The 17,632-nt window shown below is 42.2% G+C and overlaps 1 protein-coding gene across 1 annotated transcript; it reads right to left on the bottom strand.

Annotated features, from left to right (window-relative positions):
* Positions 1-1,938: 1,938 nt before the first annotated feature.
* On the bottom strand, positions 1,939-17,199 carry LOC131293892 (protein cueball). Its single transcript, XM_058321941.1, has 5 exons — positions 17,062-17,199; positions 14,224-14,293; positions 4,741-6,280; positions 3,116-3,380; positions 1,939-2,511 (listed from the first exon to the last, which is right to left on the bottom strand). The coding sequence occupies exons 1-5, from the start codon at positions 17,197-17,199 to the stop codon at positions 2,359-2,361; spliced, it is 2,166 nt and encodes a 721-aa protein (XP_058177924.1). The 3' UTR covers positions 1,939-2,358.
* Positions 17,200-17,632: the final 433 nt, after the last annotated feature.

The raw sequence follows: 17,632 nt of genomic DNA, 5'->3' as shown, positions 1-17,632 counted from the left end.
AAAGCCTATCGTAGTACCTTCGCGTTCCAATGCACATCACGTTGACAGTTCATCTGTTATCTACAGTCAAGGTGAATATAGCATAGAGATACGCTTCGAGCTGTCAACTTTCTTGCGACTGGCTTTACCTAATTTAAAAAAAAAGCTAAAATAAACGTTACAAATCAAATTTCAAAATAAAGATAAAGAAAATGTTTTCCTTCTTTTTCGCCTATAGAATTGGTGCCGAAAATCAAGCAGAGCTGGAAAACTAATAACTGATTTATTGAGCAATCGTTGCAAAGAATATGTTCTGCCCAATTTTGTTTACTTGTTTTAAGGTGTATATCAAAATGCACTGAAAAGAAGTGGATCAGTGAATGTTGCAAGTTGATTAGCCAAACGAGTTGACTCCATCTGTGGTAAAATTTACACCAGTGTAGGATAAACACTAAGTTTAAGCGTGATCACGGACATTCCATGGCATACGAATGCATGATATGAAGAAGGTATGGTAAGCAATAAAAAATCTTACTGGTGATCCTATTTTATGGTATGATCTTCGGATAGAATAAATACACAATAATAAAGGTTTTTTTTTTCTAAAATAAGTCTTTTTTGAAAATATTGCTACTAGTGCTTTTCGTTTCCCTTCAATGTACACCTATAAAGTTGTTCATTTTGAACTATAAACTTATCTAATATCACATACTCTCATGTGGATATTAGACCTATGGTTTCTCCTTCTGAATCACAATTCATATGATCATTTGTTGGTTTCGTTTTACAAGTGTAAACATTTAAGTTTCCATTATACCACTATTCCATAAACTAAACATTCCAATAGTGAGGCAATGCCTTGCGTTAGATCTGTTTCATTGCATGTCTAAGGGCATTCTTGCTTTTTGCTGTTGTTTGATTTTCGTCCCAACTTATGACCGAAGTATCCGCCCGATCGCAACACCACCTCGCTGAGGGTTCGAAGACCGGTTTACATTTGTTTTCCCTATGTTTTTGGACTCGAGACCGTGCAGTTGTTGTTACTCGCCTAAAGCTGTTTTCAGCCATTAGAAAACACACATCACACATGCGGCAAAGATTTTCATCAGGAAGCTTCAAAATGGGTAACTAAAAATTAAGTAAATAAATTACGAGAAGCCAAACACATGTGTAGTACGCAGAAACAAATGAAACAAATGGTGAGATGAAGTACAATATTTTTCCTGACTTTCGAAAACGAAAAAGCCGTTCAGGGCGTGCACATGGAAAGGTAATGAAATATGCTTGGTTTGGACCTTGCTTTTGTTTGAGCAGAGGTATGCTTAAGTTTAGATAATGTACAACCGACACGCTTCATGCAACGGACAGTCAGGAACGAGCAGGGCAGAGCAGCTTGGCTGCGTGGCTTCTACCGGTGATTAAGTAAACTGACCCCTTCGATGACGCCCCGCTTATGTACGCGTGCACATGTACATACGTAGCAGCCTCAGGTGAAATTATTCTACGAAACAAAAATGAATGGTAGAAAGCTATGGCATATTATGAGGCATGAACTATCTCCTATGGCTTATTACACATATACAGGAACTTGCTGGGATAGTGGCCGTACCGCTCACATTTGTGGCGATAAGATTAGGTACCTGTCATTTTAGACACTGCACTGTACGTAAGTACGCTGAGAATGTGGTTACGCCAGCCTGTATTGATATTTATCATACGGAAGATGTGAGGCAAACTATTTGTACTACTTTTCTAATTCAAGACAAATTCAACTGAAGCGATTGCTGAAGAGAAAAAATGAAATTATACGCCCGTTTTCCATAAAATAAATAACTTCCAGCGAAATATCCCTCTTGAATCTTGTAGCAGCGCAAAGGGTCTATTTAAAGGCTGTGTTTGTTGCTGATTTGCCTGTCCATTAAGTAACGCCACGGCAAAGTGGCCAACCCGCAAACTTTTGTATCTAGAAACGCAACCCCAGTGTATTGGCAAGTGCGGACCGAATGCAGCTTATAGATGATCTCCGTGGCAGTGTGTTGTTGGTTGTCTTTATCGCCCACGTGCTGCGCAAAACTGGTCGCGAGTCGGTGGCCCAAAAGCAGGCACATTTATCATGCGGAATATTTGCACGGCAACGGTACGGCATTCATTTACTACGACTATCGATCTTGCCTCTTCTCTCGCGCTCCGAGCGACCTTTGAGGGACGTGTTCGCTGGGAGGCTTCCTACAAATCGGGTTGGCGGTCGATCGGTTCGATTCAATCGTTTTTCCGCTTCAGAATTCCACTGGCTTCAGACTTTTGCGCCTTTGGTCGACCGTAGAAAGTCTGCCAGTGGCGTTGGAAGGCAATTAGGTTAACGATGAGTTCCCGCAAGTCTCATTTGCAAACGCTGCCGTTAAACTTTTCACTACCATCGTCGCAATTATGTAGCTTTCGGTAGGAGCCACCCACATCTTCGATGTCTTCCAGCAGGTATACTTTGTCATCCTTCTTTGGGGAATTTTTCAATAGCTTCGTGTCGAAACAGGGCTGTACAGAGAAATAAAATAAACATTCATAATCATTAAGATCAATCAGTTGAAATATCGAAATGGCAGAAGAATTTAAATATTGTAATAATGTGTTGGCGATAAATTGATCACAAAAACAAAACTATTGCTTCAAGATAAAACTACCAATTCCTCAGAAACACTCATGAATTCACTATAATGTCAGACACGGAACAGATATAGACTATTGCTAACCACTGACTAACTTGCCATTTACGATAAAGTTCAGCTATCAACACCTTCAACTTTTAAGTATTACTCTGTCACGCAATACGCATGCATATAAATAAAAAGGAGTTTGACGAACAACCCATGTTTATACATTAAAGGAACATTATGAATTTCCAGACAAAGCGTTCGATAAAATAATAACTTAAACTTGCCGATGATTGTACCACTAATTGTTATCTCTACTGAAGAACTTTTAAATGTGAAATTAAGGAAAGCCAGGTCATTGTTCCGAACAATAAGGAAAATAAAAACCTTTTACAATCTTCAATATGCATTCCATTGCCAAAATGTCAAACAGATTAATATCACAAATTGTTTTTGCTGGCTCCAGTCAGACTCCAATAGTAGCGTACCGTTTCGCAGACGTTCATGTTGCAACAGTTCTCTATAGTAATCTCGCACTGCGTCGTCGGCGGACGAGAGGTCATCGGTGTGACAACCATCTTTTTGGTGATGCGTGGTCTCGGCGGTTTCATCATACGGTGTACGGTAAGGACGATAATGAGCAGCAACACGAACGACACGGTGAAACAGAGCGAGGTATATACGACCGTTCGGTTGAACGATTCCTTACAGTACGTTACTTTCGGTTCCATCGGGGGCAATGTTTTGGTAGTGCTGGAAGATAATGGGATGGAGTATAAATACAAAGTAAACAACAGATGAGTTTTTTGCTTTAACAATGCTGCACGAGAAATGGAAATAGAACAGGGTGAAGATCAACTTATAAACGACAGGGGAAGTTCGGGAGGAAAACATGAAGGAAACTCTTATCTTTATCTCTTAAGCTTGTAGGTGGCGTACTATAAGTGGATGTGTATTGTGTATATTTTGAATTCGTTCTAAATATCGCCGATCTTGGATCAAAACACCGCCAAAACATTAAAGGGGCAACTCGCGTAATGTTGTCGGACCTCCAAGTCATCATAATGCAATAACCTCTCGAAGGTGTTGTAGTAAATTAGTATACGTATACAGTACTGTATGCTCATTATTTCCCAATGACTGCTTTGTTTGTACAAGAAGAACTTAACGTGGGAATTGTTTCATTCGTCGGTAATAAATTTTGCAATGTTGAGGGAGCGACTTTTTCCAAAGGTAATCTTCAAGTACATTAACTATAATCCAATTTTCACTCTCACACCATTACTGTCATATGTATAACATTTCAAATCCTACGCTATGTAGTAACAATATATCTTGATTTTTATTGTTTTTTCCTGTTTTGATTCGTCTACTCGGCAGTGCTACTTTGCGTAAACACGTAACCTGTTGGTGCTTGGAAACAGTACAGAGCAAAAACAACATCGTCAGAAACAATCATTAATCAAAGGCACTGGACCCGGGCCATGATCACAAATAAACGTACTAAAAGCCTAAGCAGAACATTTAGCCCACTCGTGGAAGTCTCTTGTTTAGATCTTTGCAACATTGTACGCAAACGTTCTCCATCTTCAGGCAGTAACTACATTGTAACAGTGAAAACAAAAACAAATTTGTTAATTTGCGTCGTGTTAAAACTCATTTGAACAGTGCAACGGCCACTGAACCAGTTAAACCAGATGTAGATTGATAAGTAAGGTGTTTTGTATTTTCATTTGATTGAAAGTCTGGGACGTCCACCTTTTTTTTCGGCTGAATGCTATCCTACGATTTGTCCCTGAGAAGCCGGTAGAAAAAACTAAGACGCGACGATAATCCAGCAGCCGAGGCTTTGTGGTGTTATTTTCGAGCAAAACAAATCCGGTTTGATAGGGTCATGGAGTTTCAACCAACGCTGACACCTGGTGGAAGTGTCGTTGTTGTTTAGAATGCAAAACATCATCCAAGAATGGGGCAACAGCATGCCCCACACCATTCACCGAGCAACATCGAAAAATTGAAAGGTAATTTATGAGCGACAGGAGATAAAAAGATAATAGTTGAAACAACATGGATCATCACTTAGGTATGCAATGCTTAATTGAATATAACTTACTCCAAGCACTGCTGTTTCCACTGAGGATGCTCGCAGATGCGGACCGGTATCTCACAGCGCTTGCCAGTAAACTCATCCCCACACTGGCATTCTGGCACGGTTTCGTTGTTAAGCGTACAGTTGCCCCCGTTCATGCAGTGATTATTGCAGCTGTTCTCCTCGCACCGCTTTCCCCGGTAGCCCGGGGGGCAGCGACACTTGGGTTGCTTATCCTGGTCCACATAACACTCGCCTTGGAAGCAGTAATCCTTGCTACAGATGGGAATCTCACACCGGGGTCCAGTAAAGTCGGTGTTATCGCACTGACAGGATCGTTCGGTCGCATTCTTTGACTGGCACAGCCCACCATTCAGACAGAACCCATCGCACGGTTTCTGATCGCAACGAGTGCCCTCGTAAGGGGACTCGCACTCGCAACGCGGTTGATTGTCCCGTCCCATGACGCAGCGACCATGCAGGCAGAGGTTTTGGCAGACATCGGTCTCACAGAACTTGCCCGTGTACGTCGATTTGCAGATGCAGGAACGCGTGTTGGGATTCAACGTCCCATTGTTAAGGCACACGATCACCTGATTCTGTTCACTGGGCTGTTGCTTCTTGCGCAGGTCGTCACTCGATTTGGGCTTTTCCATTTTCTCGAGAATGCTTTCGATCACGCCGGCGCAGTCTGGGTTATTTTTCTGGTGCTCCAGCAGTAGGTTCGCACGTAAAATCACCGCGGACGGATGCTCTCCGTGATAGACGCTGCGCGTTTGCTGTGACGAGTTCTTGGCCGTTTCGTAAATGTCGTTGTTCTCCTGATCGGTCCAGTACACGAACGCGTTACTGACGGCGATGTCCACCGGATGCCGGTCGAGGTCAGAAATCAGTGTTGTCAAATTGGTTATTTCAAGATCAGTACTCTCGATGTTGTATCGTCGGCCGTACTTTTTCTCCACCCAGTAGAGCCGATTGCGATAGTGATCGATCGTGATACCCCGCGGCTGGTACACACCTTTCTCGTGCGTATTGAGGATGCTTCCATTCATTGCCGCCCGAACGATGTTGGATCTTCTTAAGTAGGAGTTGGTCCAGTACAAGTGTCGTCGGCACTCGTCGATAGCCATCCCGGCCAGCTCATCATCCAACTCGACGGTGGCCACTGTTTGCGGCAAGGGGAAAGTGACATTGCCTTCGCCCTGGTTTCGACGGGCGGCTCCGTCTAGCAGGGGATCGATCTCGATGGAATAAATCTTGTGGGTGGTTTTCTCCGTCCAGTACAGCTTTCTCTCTAGATGATCAAAGGCCATACCACCGATGGCGGTGGTTTCGGGAGAATACGGCAACAGCTTCGTTACCTTATGATTCTCGTGTCCCTGATCGTCATATTCCAACGCACAGACCCGATACTCCGGATCATTAAGATCGCTAAAGTACAGCTTGCCGAGCACCTCGTCGTACGCAAACGCCGAGAGGCGGGTGTACTGATGGGCGGCAGACGATATCTTCTGCCAGTTTGAATCGAAAAACAGAATGCCGTTGTCTGTCGTCACCGCAGCCTCTAAAAGCGGAAAAGAAAAAAGTAAACAAACGATAAATATTAGCACACGATTCCAACGAGATACCAATCAATTTGCAATCGACACGATACAAACAAATTTCCCTCTATTTTTCATATCGCTATCAGCGCACGCAAGATCGCGAACATGACCGCATGTATCGGAGGACCAACCGGACAAACGGATCTACTGAGCACTGTGATGCAACTGGTCGATAAGATAATGGACGAAACGATGCCATATTATTTCAGGTAATACCTAAACTGCAACCCCCGAAACAAACCGTACGCCAATAGATACACGTACATCGTAGCATAAATGTTTCTACATCCAGCTTCATGGAGTTATATGTTCCTCAATGCTGTTAACTACAGATTGACATCATCATCTTTTTTTCAGCACCAGAATAATATTGCAATTATGGAAAATAAAGCCCGAAGTTATTGCAGTTGAAGTGTATTTGATTTTATTAAAATTTAAATTGCAGTTACATAGTTAAGATGGTTTCCGTTTCATATACATTATTTGATAGCAAAAAACTTCTTCTGCGTTCCTCTAGGTTCGATCCCATGACCTCGACGCGGTGTGTCCTCGCCCCATACACGATCATATTTATAATAAAGTAAAACATAAGATAAGTTGATTCTGCAAAGTGATTCAATATCAAACATGAAACCATCAACATGATAAATGTCATCACTAAGTTAGCTTAACTAAGTTAGCTCCGCTAAACATAGCTAATTATCTGAGCGTGTGAGACGGCTATTGCCGTGATCCATCTATTAGCTTCACACTTCGAAGTTATCAAAAGCAGCAAAATGACCTATAATAAGAAATCAGATCGCCATGCTCGATTTTGCAAGCTTTCCAAAAAAAATCCTCCTGAAGTTGGAAACAGTAATAAAGTCGCGCCACAAAACCCCGCAGGCAAAGTGCATCGGTGTGTTTCGCTCAAGCTAAGGTCCCTCGAAGTTAAGTGTGCAAATTATGTGTCGAATGAAAAGAAAAAATAAAATAACAGCAAGCAGCGCAGAACGCCGACAATATCGCGCATGGCCATGGTGAGCTTGTGGGGTGTAGGGGAGCCATGGCAGGTCAGCTTGCAGCGATCGTGTGCGGGAAGTGGAGAACCGGACCTTGTTGCAATTAGAAGCCACGTTTGACGCCTTGGACGTAGAGACGAGCAACGCAGCTCAAACCGAAAACATCGCTGGGGTACAGCATGGAATTCGTTTATTTGATATTTTTCAAACCACCCTTTTTTAGTTTGGGTTGCAGTTTTTTATGCATTCGCCACAGTTTACAAAGGATTCCAATTACGATTGAAAGCAAAAGCATCATAGACAAAAGGCAAGGTATCCAGATTCAACATACTAACGTTTGCAAAAATGGCAAATCGGCACGAAATGCTTAAACAATTTACTGCACCATGTGGGTTCCTCTTGCGAATTATGTTCCTATGCAGGAATTTGCCCGATTCCTTGTTTTTCTGAACACAGTGTCTAAACTTCTTGCATCCCTAAGCCATTTGAGACTGTTGTGTCCACAATCAGCACATTTCTTCAAAGCATTTATCCCCATCTTTTAAAGCTGCGTGCCAGCGGTGCCTCTTGATAGGTGAGATTTTTGAAGATATACCGCTAATTCTGCGTAACTAATGTTCGAGTTGATTGAAAGTGTCATAAATTTCCTGGCAAAAAGGCACAAAAATGAAGTAGGAAAAACCAGAGTTCTGTATTCTCAAAGTTATAGGATTAGTTCTTATGGCACCACGCTGAGTCTTTATCGGTGATTTTTTGTTATTTCAAACGTTGGAATTTCTGTTAGATAAAATGCGTACCTTTTTTAAGTTCTACATCATACGCAATAACAAAATACCCAGAAAAGCAATAAACAGCAGGTGATTGAAAACAACTCCAGCTCTTTAAACAGGGAGCCCCCCATTCATAACCGTGTATTTTTTGTTATCACTGGTTTGAGGAGTATCTCTTTGAAATAACGAAGTGGCTAAATGGATGTTGGTAAATGCATGGGATATCTTAAAAAAGAAATAAAGTACACGTGTTGTTGATGAAGGTCTACACGCGTCAACGATGCGCCTTATGCAGCTAAAAAGCGATGGAATCTGGTCGCCTGGAGTGCAATGAGTGACTTGTTTAAAAATGCTCATGTGGATTTTTATCACTCCCTACATTACGAAACAAAAATCATCGACCAATGACATTGACATTCAGTTACTGTGAATCATCATTGATAAGAAGCTCCCAGGTGCTGCTAGATTGACAAGCTTTTGCCGAGAAAGTGTACTTAATTTTGTATAACCTTCGGTAAACATTTTTTAAAAATATATATAGTGTATAGCAGTACTGATTACTTTGCAAAGTAGTGGAGCTACGTTACATGTTGCACGGAAATAAATATTACTTAATATTATGCACTTATTTTTGAACTCCCATCCGTGGAAACTTGTCCCCAGTAGCAAATATAGAAGATTTAAAATTAATTAAAAATGACTGTTATTTAATAACAAAGATTGGCATGACCAAACCAAAGCATGTATTGCGCAAATATCAGAGATAAAGTGATTGATTTGAAGAATTTTAACAAAACGATTGTGTCAAGGAAATCGCACCGAAAATACTTGGATGGTGCTAGACAAAGGTAATGTTGTATACGCGAAAACCGGTAATTAAAATTTGATTAAAAAAAACATCAATACGTGTTGTGTAGTTCTAGTTTTACAAGAGATGCAGCGTTACGTATCGCACGATGCGGGAAACGAAATTTGGCCTGCACACTAGTTGCATCGATTTCTTCAATTCGCAACCGAAGTTTTATCGCATATGTTGTAAATAACATAAGGTACATCAGAGGATCCGCCCTGCAAGATCGAATCGACAACGCCGAAAAGTCACGTCATGATACACCCGATAGAGCGACGGACTAGATCGTGATTAGAGCTGCGGCATGAACAGTAAGCTGTGGCCAGTGCTTAGAAATCAGAGAAAAGGTGCGTCACGCAGCCGCGCCGTTCTCCTTTTTTTTATTATTTTTTTATTACGTGCAGCCTTATTTGGGGGACAATCTTCATGCGGTTTCGGTTCGTAGGTTGTAAACCTTTTTTTTTTAGTTATTTTCAAACCATTCATGTGATAACACACCGATGCAACGACGTATGGTGGTGAATGGATTATTGTGTCTATATGTGCGTTGCGCATCGTACGACACGTCGGCGAAACAAGCTAAAATAAAAAAATCGACAGAAATTTAGTTGATCTTCGCGCGCAGGGCGTTATCGCACTTGCACGTCGACAGTACGCTTCAAACCATTGGTATGGGTCACACACCATACCACCATACGGTTCGCTAAGGGCTTTCCGGAGGTTGCGGAAAATACACGACACTTTAAATCGCCACAAACGTAGAGCAACACAGAAGAACCCATTACGATGGGTCTTGCGTAACATCCGCAATCGCGCTTAGTTATGGCAAATATTTTCGCAACCCATATCATTTTTGGAAACAGATTCTGTACTAAAGTCCAACGGATCAGCATTTTGGGATAGATAAAGTGCCATTTAGCAAATGTGGGCTTCGTTTGGATACTTTCGCTTTCGATCGATCCGAAAACCACCGTGATGATAATGTCCACGGTTGTGCCTCCGCCAACCGAGCTGTGGTTTTCGTTGGGTCATGGACACCATTCGTCGTGCCGTTGCTGTCCGTGGCATGCTCGGCATAGCCTTGCTAGTGACCAACTTCCTGTACCAAAAGGATCTAAGATGAAGAAGCGTTGAAAAAAAACAAAAACAAATATTGCAATCTTTCTCACGATCTATTTTAGATCGGTCAAACATAAAAAAATAAAACGGAACTGCGGTGTGCGTACGTACGTCACCGACCGCGTGGCCCAAGTTTGCTCACGTACACACCACTACTTGGTGCGTTGGTGCGATCGTTTGGTTTCTCTTCCCACTTGTACCTCCGTCTCGGTCATTTTGTCAGATCATCCCCGGCGGGGCATGTGATGCCCCCCCGACAACGTTCGCAAACCGTTTGACGTAGTAATCAAATAACGTGAATGAACAAACATAGCGCCACCGTACACCACACTCAACCACATCTTTATGTGTGTACAACCCGGAGGTGTGCGCGGGAAGGCCTATCGATAATTTGCAATTCGCGAGGCAAGAGGCTCGCATAGTACGTTCCAACGAGACCGGATCGTGGCTGGAGCCCCGTGTTGCCCATGAAAATAATATAAACTGAAAGGAAACGGAATGGAATGAACTGGAAAACAGTGCCACGAACGGTGCCCGATCGATTGATCGAGCATCCTGATTACGGTTTGTTCTCCAAACTCTTCCACTGAACTCGCACAATAAAGCCGGCAGATCTGTTATGGTCTTAAAGGAGTTAAAACCTATTGGCTCGAGGGAAACGGTACAACGGAAATGAAACTCGTATTGTAGTTGTAGTTCGCGGATGGGAGGTCAAATCGTGCTGCAGTTTCGCACGGAAACCACTGCATACCCGGAGGAGAGGTGACAGAGCTCACCGGGGGAATCCGTTCGAGCCAGATCGTTTACGAAAAAAAAAATGGTTTTGGCCAATCCGCAAAACCCGTTACTACCGACGCAGATTGATTGTGCTTTTGACTTCCTGGTTGGGAAGTTCGAGCACCTGAGAACTAGAGAACGGATCTATCAAACAGGAAATCAAGAGCACTATACCGATCATGCCAAGCATGCCAGTAGCGTGAGCGTAAACGTGTTATCCGCAGGTATTGTTTACATTTTTTTAATCGACTCTTCACAAACAGTGCCTCAAAGGTGTTTGAACTTGGTCCTTTAATAAGTTTGAAGGAGCAGACTATGAACCGGTGACCTTGAAACGTGTTTCAAAACGTAGTACACTTTTTACGCTGCAGAAAGCACCAGCATACGGGAACAGTATACAGTTGGTTTACGATAGAATCCTATTACGTTTTTTTAAATACTATTTCTACATGCTCTAGAATCGTGTAGTTATTTGTTGCAAAAAAAAATAATTAAACGGAAAAGGATCGAATTTTCATTTCATTTTCCATTAAATATATTTTCCAGCAAAATGTATGTTTAGTTTATAGCGAATTTTTTGCACACTAAATTGGCGTCAAACTAAGGTTGAGAGTTTAGAATATCATCCCTAATGTTGATTAAATGAAAATTCTGAAGTTTGTGGATTGAAATGCATAAGCAAAGAGCAAAAAAAGACTTGGAAGCAAATAGATGATCATCCTTTCTCTTAAAAAATATCTGTTTTTACGGTTACTTTTAGAGAAAGGTAAAACATACATTTTCTCTCTCCCACTCGTTTCCTCCTCATCAGAAATAAAAAGTCACTTCTTTACTTATTATGGTATTACGAGCGTTCCCGTATTGTTAAAAAAGTCGTTTCTCTTGCTATCATTTTACGGTAGAAGAATGTTCTTGACTATTTTTGAATGTGATTCCGTTAGATAATTATCATCGATGTTGAAAGTAGCAATTTATAAACTTCCGTGAATATTTTTCCTCTGCAAACTTTAGGGAAGTTATCGACTCGACTTATCTTTTAAACGAATGTTTTTCTTTATACATCTTTTTTGGCGAATATTTACCATTTCCTAACGTTTGTGGCTCTAGCAGAAAACTCCCGGGCGGATGTTATGACACGAATTATCTTATTAAACCGCTTTTGAAAGCAGCATATGTATAGTGGAAAAAATATGATTTCTGTTTTTGTTCAATTTTTTTTCTTAACACCTACCGAAATAATTATCACCGAATTTGTTAGTCGCAATTTCTTATCGCCTGCGAACGTTGAATCCAGCAGAAAACTCCTGGCAGGTTGTTGTGGCACGACTTATCTTATAAAGCAGCTTTTTCGATAAGAGCCGAAGAAACGACAGGTTTACTTATGTAGAATTGTGTGTGTATTCATATCAGTTTAACGAAATTTTGGCTAGTTCTCACAACAATGTTATGCAAGTCAAGATGGATTCTCCTCAGGTATATTTTTCATCTTTCTCAGTTTCCTTTTGCCATTTACCTAACATATTGTTTTCATTTTTCAACAGTTGAGACGTACTTGAATCTGTAGTGCTCCAATGTCAGATGCGTAGTTGATTAGAACAAATATGCTTTAGCACCGAGGTGTCGGATCGAGATTGGCTGGCAAACAAACCATTCCGACAACCATCTATACCCAACCATTGGACTAACCACCATTAATCGCGTCAACCATCAGCAGATCCAACGGTTTAGCTTTGGCATGTCCAAACAGCAGTGTCAGACCTAATCGAGGTTTAACTTTTTAAACCAGGAAGTGTCGGATTAAAGTAAACAATAGTTTGAGTCGGGTATTTTTTCACAAGCATTGCGTGAAAATGGGGATTCCTCGGACGGAATAGTGTAAACCCCTCTCACATCATAACCACGTGACTGGATGATCTGGTTTTACCGTGGATCTTTCGACAGTGGTAACAATGTCTTTGTTTCAAACAAAAACATTCCGGCTCTACTCAAAAATGTTCTTAGGTTTTCTTAAACATTTTCTCAACTCCAAAAATGATGGTGATTGAAATGGGTAATCCAAAGTTTTCTTACTAAGTGCCTAGCAGTTGAGCGATCGTTTATAGTTTTAAACCACACGACAGTTAACTGACACGCATGTGGTGTTCAATTAAATTTATTGTAGAGCAAACGAGCAAAAACTGTACAACCAAGGACCGGAGACCGTAGGCAAGCGTGAGCCAACGGCGGTCTACTCTTCCGAGCTCGGTTGTGCGGAATTTATCTGGGCTATGTTTCAATCATTCATTGACTTGGTTCATTCGGGGGTAACCAATAAAATTCAATGACCACAGACCAAAGAGAATTAAGCAAAAAAAACCGAGGTGCGGACGTGACCACAAGACAGTCGTTCAATGGCTCCGGTGTCTTAACTTTCCAAAATTGTGGTGGCCTTTGCAAAATCTGCCGGTCAAAGTGCGCGCTCACGGCGAACTGACTGTTCCCAAAGAAGGAGCAAATTGGAAAGAAAATACGATCAAACGGAGCACTAAAAGAGCGGAAAAACTATTAGAGAGAAGCCAAATGGAATCATCAAGGCAGATGTGGATGTTATTCGCAGAGTTTATGTCACAATACATTTTGCAAAAATTGTGAACAACAACGGTTTTAGTTAAGGTTGATCGTACACAGTTTTTGTTTTTTTAAAGAAATATTTTATTATAATCTAGTGCAGTTACAGATCAAATGTCACAAACGAGAGCGATCGTATGGTTAAAGCAAAAACAAATTGCCTCACGATCGCTTTGCTCCAAGACAGATCACGATCCTTTCTCTTTTCAATCGTTTTTTTGCATTTGATGGACTGTTGTTTAATTGAGACGACTAATTTTCTAACTCATGCTATGCTTTAGGATTTCTGCTGTATCAATAAATATTAGATGTCCATCAAGAGGTGAATTATGCCCAATTTAAAAATCCAAAATTATCACATTTCTAGATTTGAAAATTGCTTACTTATATTGCTGCATTTTAACTGTTCATTGGAGTATCTTTTTATAAGACTGATTTCCTCTTTTTCCAAAAAAACTTATCGTTCCTCACGATGGTTTTCCACTGTGTATCGTTTGCTGCGAATAAATTTATCTGTTTTGGTAAGTTACACAACAAGACGAAAGCTCAAAGAAAAGCATCGAAAAAGGACGGTGGATGCAAATATCCAATTGTGGCAAACACATTAAATAACAGTACACCTTGTGATTTGGTAGATCTATCTTCACTGTTCTTCGCAACGTGGTCATGCTAAAATGGTTATTTTTGGACTTTAGGAAAAGGGGAGGTTTGTGGCTTTTGGCAGGACACGGGCAATCCGCTCTTCAATGACGACCGATTTTGTCGCGAGTTTTTCTTACCCCATTTGGCTGCTATGACATAACCGTAGCACGATAGAAGCGCCAACCAGCCCAATATCCTGTGGGCCATCTTGTACAAGGATGCAAACGGCGCGGTTTAATGCTGATTCCGGTGTCGAATTACTAGCCAGTTACTAGATTTTCCTTTTGCTACCGGTGTCTGCTTGCACAAGACACACTGGTTACACCACTGTCGTGGCGCACGAGGTCACAAGATTGCCGCCCGTTTCACAACACACCACTACCACTAATTGTTCCTGGCTGCTACTGTTTGCACAATTTTGCAGCACAAATAGTAGGATAGCGATATTCTGCGAGCGGATGGCCAGTTCGTGCTATAAACACAATTCACGCATTACACAATTCAGCACAACACACTTGAACCATCTGCTCCGCACGGCATTCCGCTTTCGATTGATAAGTGCATTGCAGTTTTGTAGGCACGTAGTCCCAATAGTCAAAGCCGATGCTATGGATTCAGGTGTATTCGTTCAAAACGTTGTGACGGAACGATCGCCAAGATATTGCCAAGGTTACTATATACTCTAGATAGGATGCGACAAAGGCGCCTATACTTTTGTACAGGTTGCAACAGAGGAGTCCCAACGAGCAAAGGAACTGTGAAGCACCCTGTGCATTTTGAAACCCACCCGGTTGACAAAAATTCAAATTTTTTGCAGCTGTCATGTAGTACCAGCAAGTTTTTCCATGGCAGATTGCTGGGACTCTTGCTGGAACTACATAGTACCAGCAACAATTGAGGGTATTATGATCCAGTTCCGTGTTATTGCTCGAAAGTTTCCGCATATTTGCTCGAATAGCAACCTGGGTATTTATACAAGTATTTCAAGGTATATAAATATATAGTTTTTAACAAGTTTCGAGCACTTTGATTTTTAATCAATTTTCAAAACGATCGAGTTATTGGTGTGTTTTATACTATGGCTAAATGACTAAATAAATCAAAGTGACTTGTCTAAACACAACGTTGATATGAAAAGTGCATCCTGAATTATCATGTTCTTGATAAATACCAAGATCCATAGAACCCACATATGCTTCGGACACATACGGTCTATAGAGATCCATCGACCAGGAGGTGCTTGAAACTGCTCGACGATAACGACGCGCGTCGTTTCGTATCCGCGCATCGTCTCGACACGCAGGTGGCGTCGTTTTGGATCGTCGAGACGCCCAGCCATTTTTTCGCTTTTTTCAAAGTGTTGTTTACCTTTTGTATGGGCCAGCGTCGAGAAGTTTATCGTTTCCGCGCTCCCAATCATAATACCCTCAAATGTCAATTTCTGTCAACCGGGCATGTACAATGAGAACTTGTATGGAACAAGCAGACATTATTACACCCGTTTCCACTTAGGGTGGAAGCGCGCCCGCCTTCTGTGCAATGGCGCGCTATAACGGTGGAAACGCGAGTATCTACGGTGGTACGCGGCGCATGATGACTGAATCTCGCTTGCCTACTGTTGAAACGCGGACGCGGTCTGTTGGAGTGACGCAAATTTTGACGGCCGCACAAGATCTGTGAAGTGAGAGGTCTGCTCATACCATGGTATAGCAAAACCTGTCAAACTACCGCATAATCAACATACTGACCTGCTTTAAATGATGATACTGTACTGTGATAATTGCTCTCAATAAAGTTAGCGGGTGGAAAATTAGATATTTTTAAATATTGTAACAAATACTGCTTTGCATCCGTACAGTATCATCATTTAAAGCAGGTCAGTTTATTGATTATGCGGTAGTTTGACAGGTTTTGCTATACCATGGTATGAGCAGACCTCTCACTTCACAGATCTTGTGCGGCCGTCAAAATTTGCGTCACTCCAACAGACCGCGTCCGCGTTTCAACAGTAGGCAAGCGAGAATCAGTCATCATGCGCCGCGTACCACCGTAGATACTCGCGTTTCCACCGTTATAGCGCGCCATTGCACAGAAGGCGGGTGCGCTTCCACCCTAAGTGGAAACGGGTGTATTTTTAGCCTTCCAGTCTACGACTAAAAATACCTACGTTAACCGTCACCCGTTCAACCTAACCAACCTACGTAGACGTTCAACCGGACTACCCAAGGAGAACCGTGCTGCACTTTCCTACCAAAGGTGTGCATGCCTACCATAAAAACGCCTTTCAAGTGTATTTTTGGTAGGCTTTTTTATATTTACACCTCATAACCTACCAAAGCGTATCCGGCACAATCGCCGTACGAAACGTAATGTGGCTTCGATTGCCAAAATTTGTTTTCTTTTTAATGAAATCGAAGCAACTTGTTCGGGAACGCGAGTTAATAATAACGCTTTCACGGGTTTGGATGTCGGAATCGGAGTGAAGTTTATAGAACAAGTTTTTAAACAACATCATGGAACATGGTAGGAAAAGGGCAGGAAAGGAAACAGGATGAGACGATGACCCTTAGCCGGAACTGCAACTCAGCGTTAATAGTTGGTCGGTGGTGTTGGACGGCGATCATCGGTTGTTACCGGGTGTAACATAGAATCGGTGGCCAGTGTCCGATAGCAGCGCTTGGATCGACCGACTCGGGGTGGTTAATCGGGGCCGGGTTAACTCGCACCAGACAGTAAGTACGTGTGTAAGAACCCACAGCAGAGAGTTCTTTCTGATGCTGATTTGTCTGCGCTTTTCACACATTTCAGTAGTAGTAGTAGGTATATTTTATAGAGGCTTTGAGCCGGGTGGCCTCTTTCACCTCTACATGACACATATCAGTGTCTCGGCAAGGAGGAAGAAGCGGCTTAAAATGAACATCAACGCGTTCTACGTGTTTTCACTGGCCATGGCGGAGTGGTGCTGCACATCGTACATCGAAGGAGCCTGCTATGATCCTTGGTCGCTGTTTGCCAACACGAACCAGAGGAGGGGTCGGACCATTTCTGGATGATTTGGCCGGATCGCTCTCCGAACCGGACGATAATATTGTCGTGATCTCCACGAAATACATATTTCTATATTTTTAATTTAAACTCCAAATTCGACAATCTTTTTCTCGCTTCTTTTCTCTTTCTCTGAACTCCTATGAAGGGGCTCGTCCTTTAGGACCGGCTATAAAAGCCATATGTCCACCCGCCGCCACGGGAGGGATAATTCCTTCCGTTGTCAGGACACAAAAACTCGTGGTCCGCTTGATTGACTCAAACAGCACGAGATGTGCGGCAGCTAGGATTTGTCTGACCTGAGCTCCAGCTCGGCGTGACCACGCGGTCGTGCCGCAAGCTAATCTTACTTTTCCGCTAACTACTTCTAGTTGTGCACTGCTAACCTCCGCTCTGATTCACTACCGAACTGGAACTGGGTTTGTGAATCGGTTTGTTTACATTTTGTCCAGCTGTCGGTTTGTTTACGTTTCGAATTGACATTTGACAAGAGCTAGCGCG

The sequence above is a fragment of the Anopheles ziemanni genome, chromosome 2 (genome assembly GCF_943734765.1).
Source record: "Anopheles ziemanni chromosome 2, idAnoZiCoDA_A2_x.2, whole genome shotgun sequence".
Taxonomy (NCBI): domain Eukaryota; kingdom Metazoa; phylum Arthropoda; class Insecta; order Diptera; family Culicidae; genus Anopheles; species Anopheles ziemanni.
This window is presented reverse-complemented; position numbering and strand designations above follow the sequence as displayed.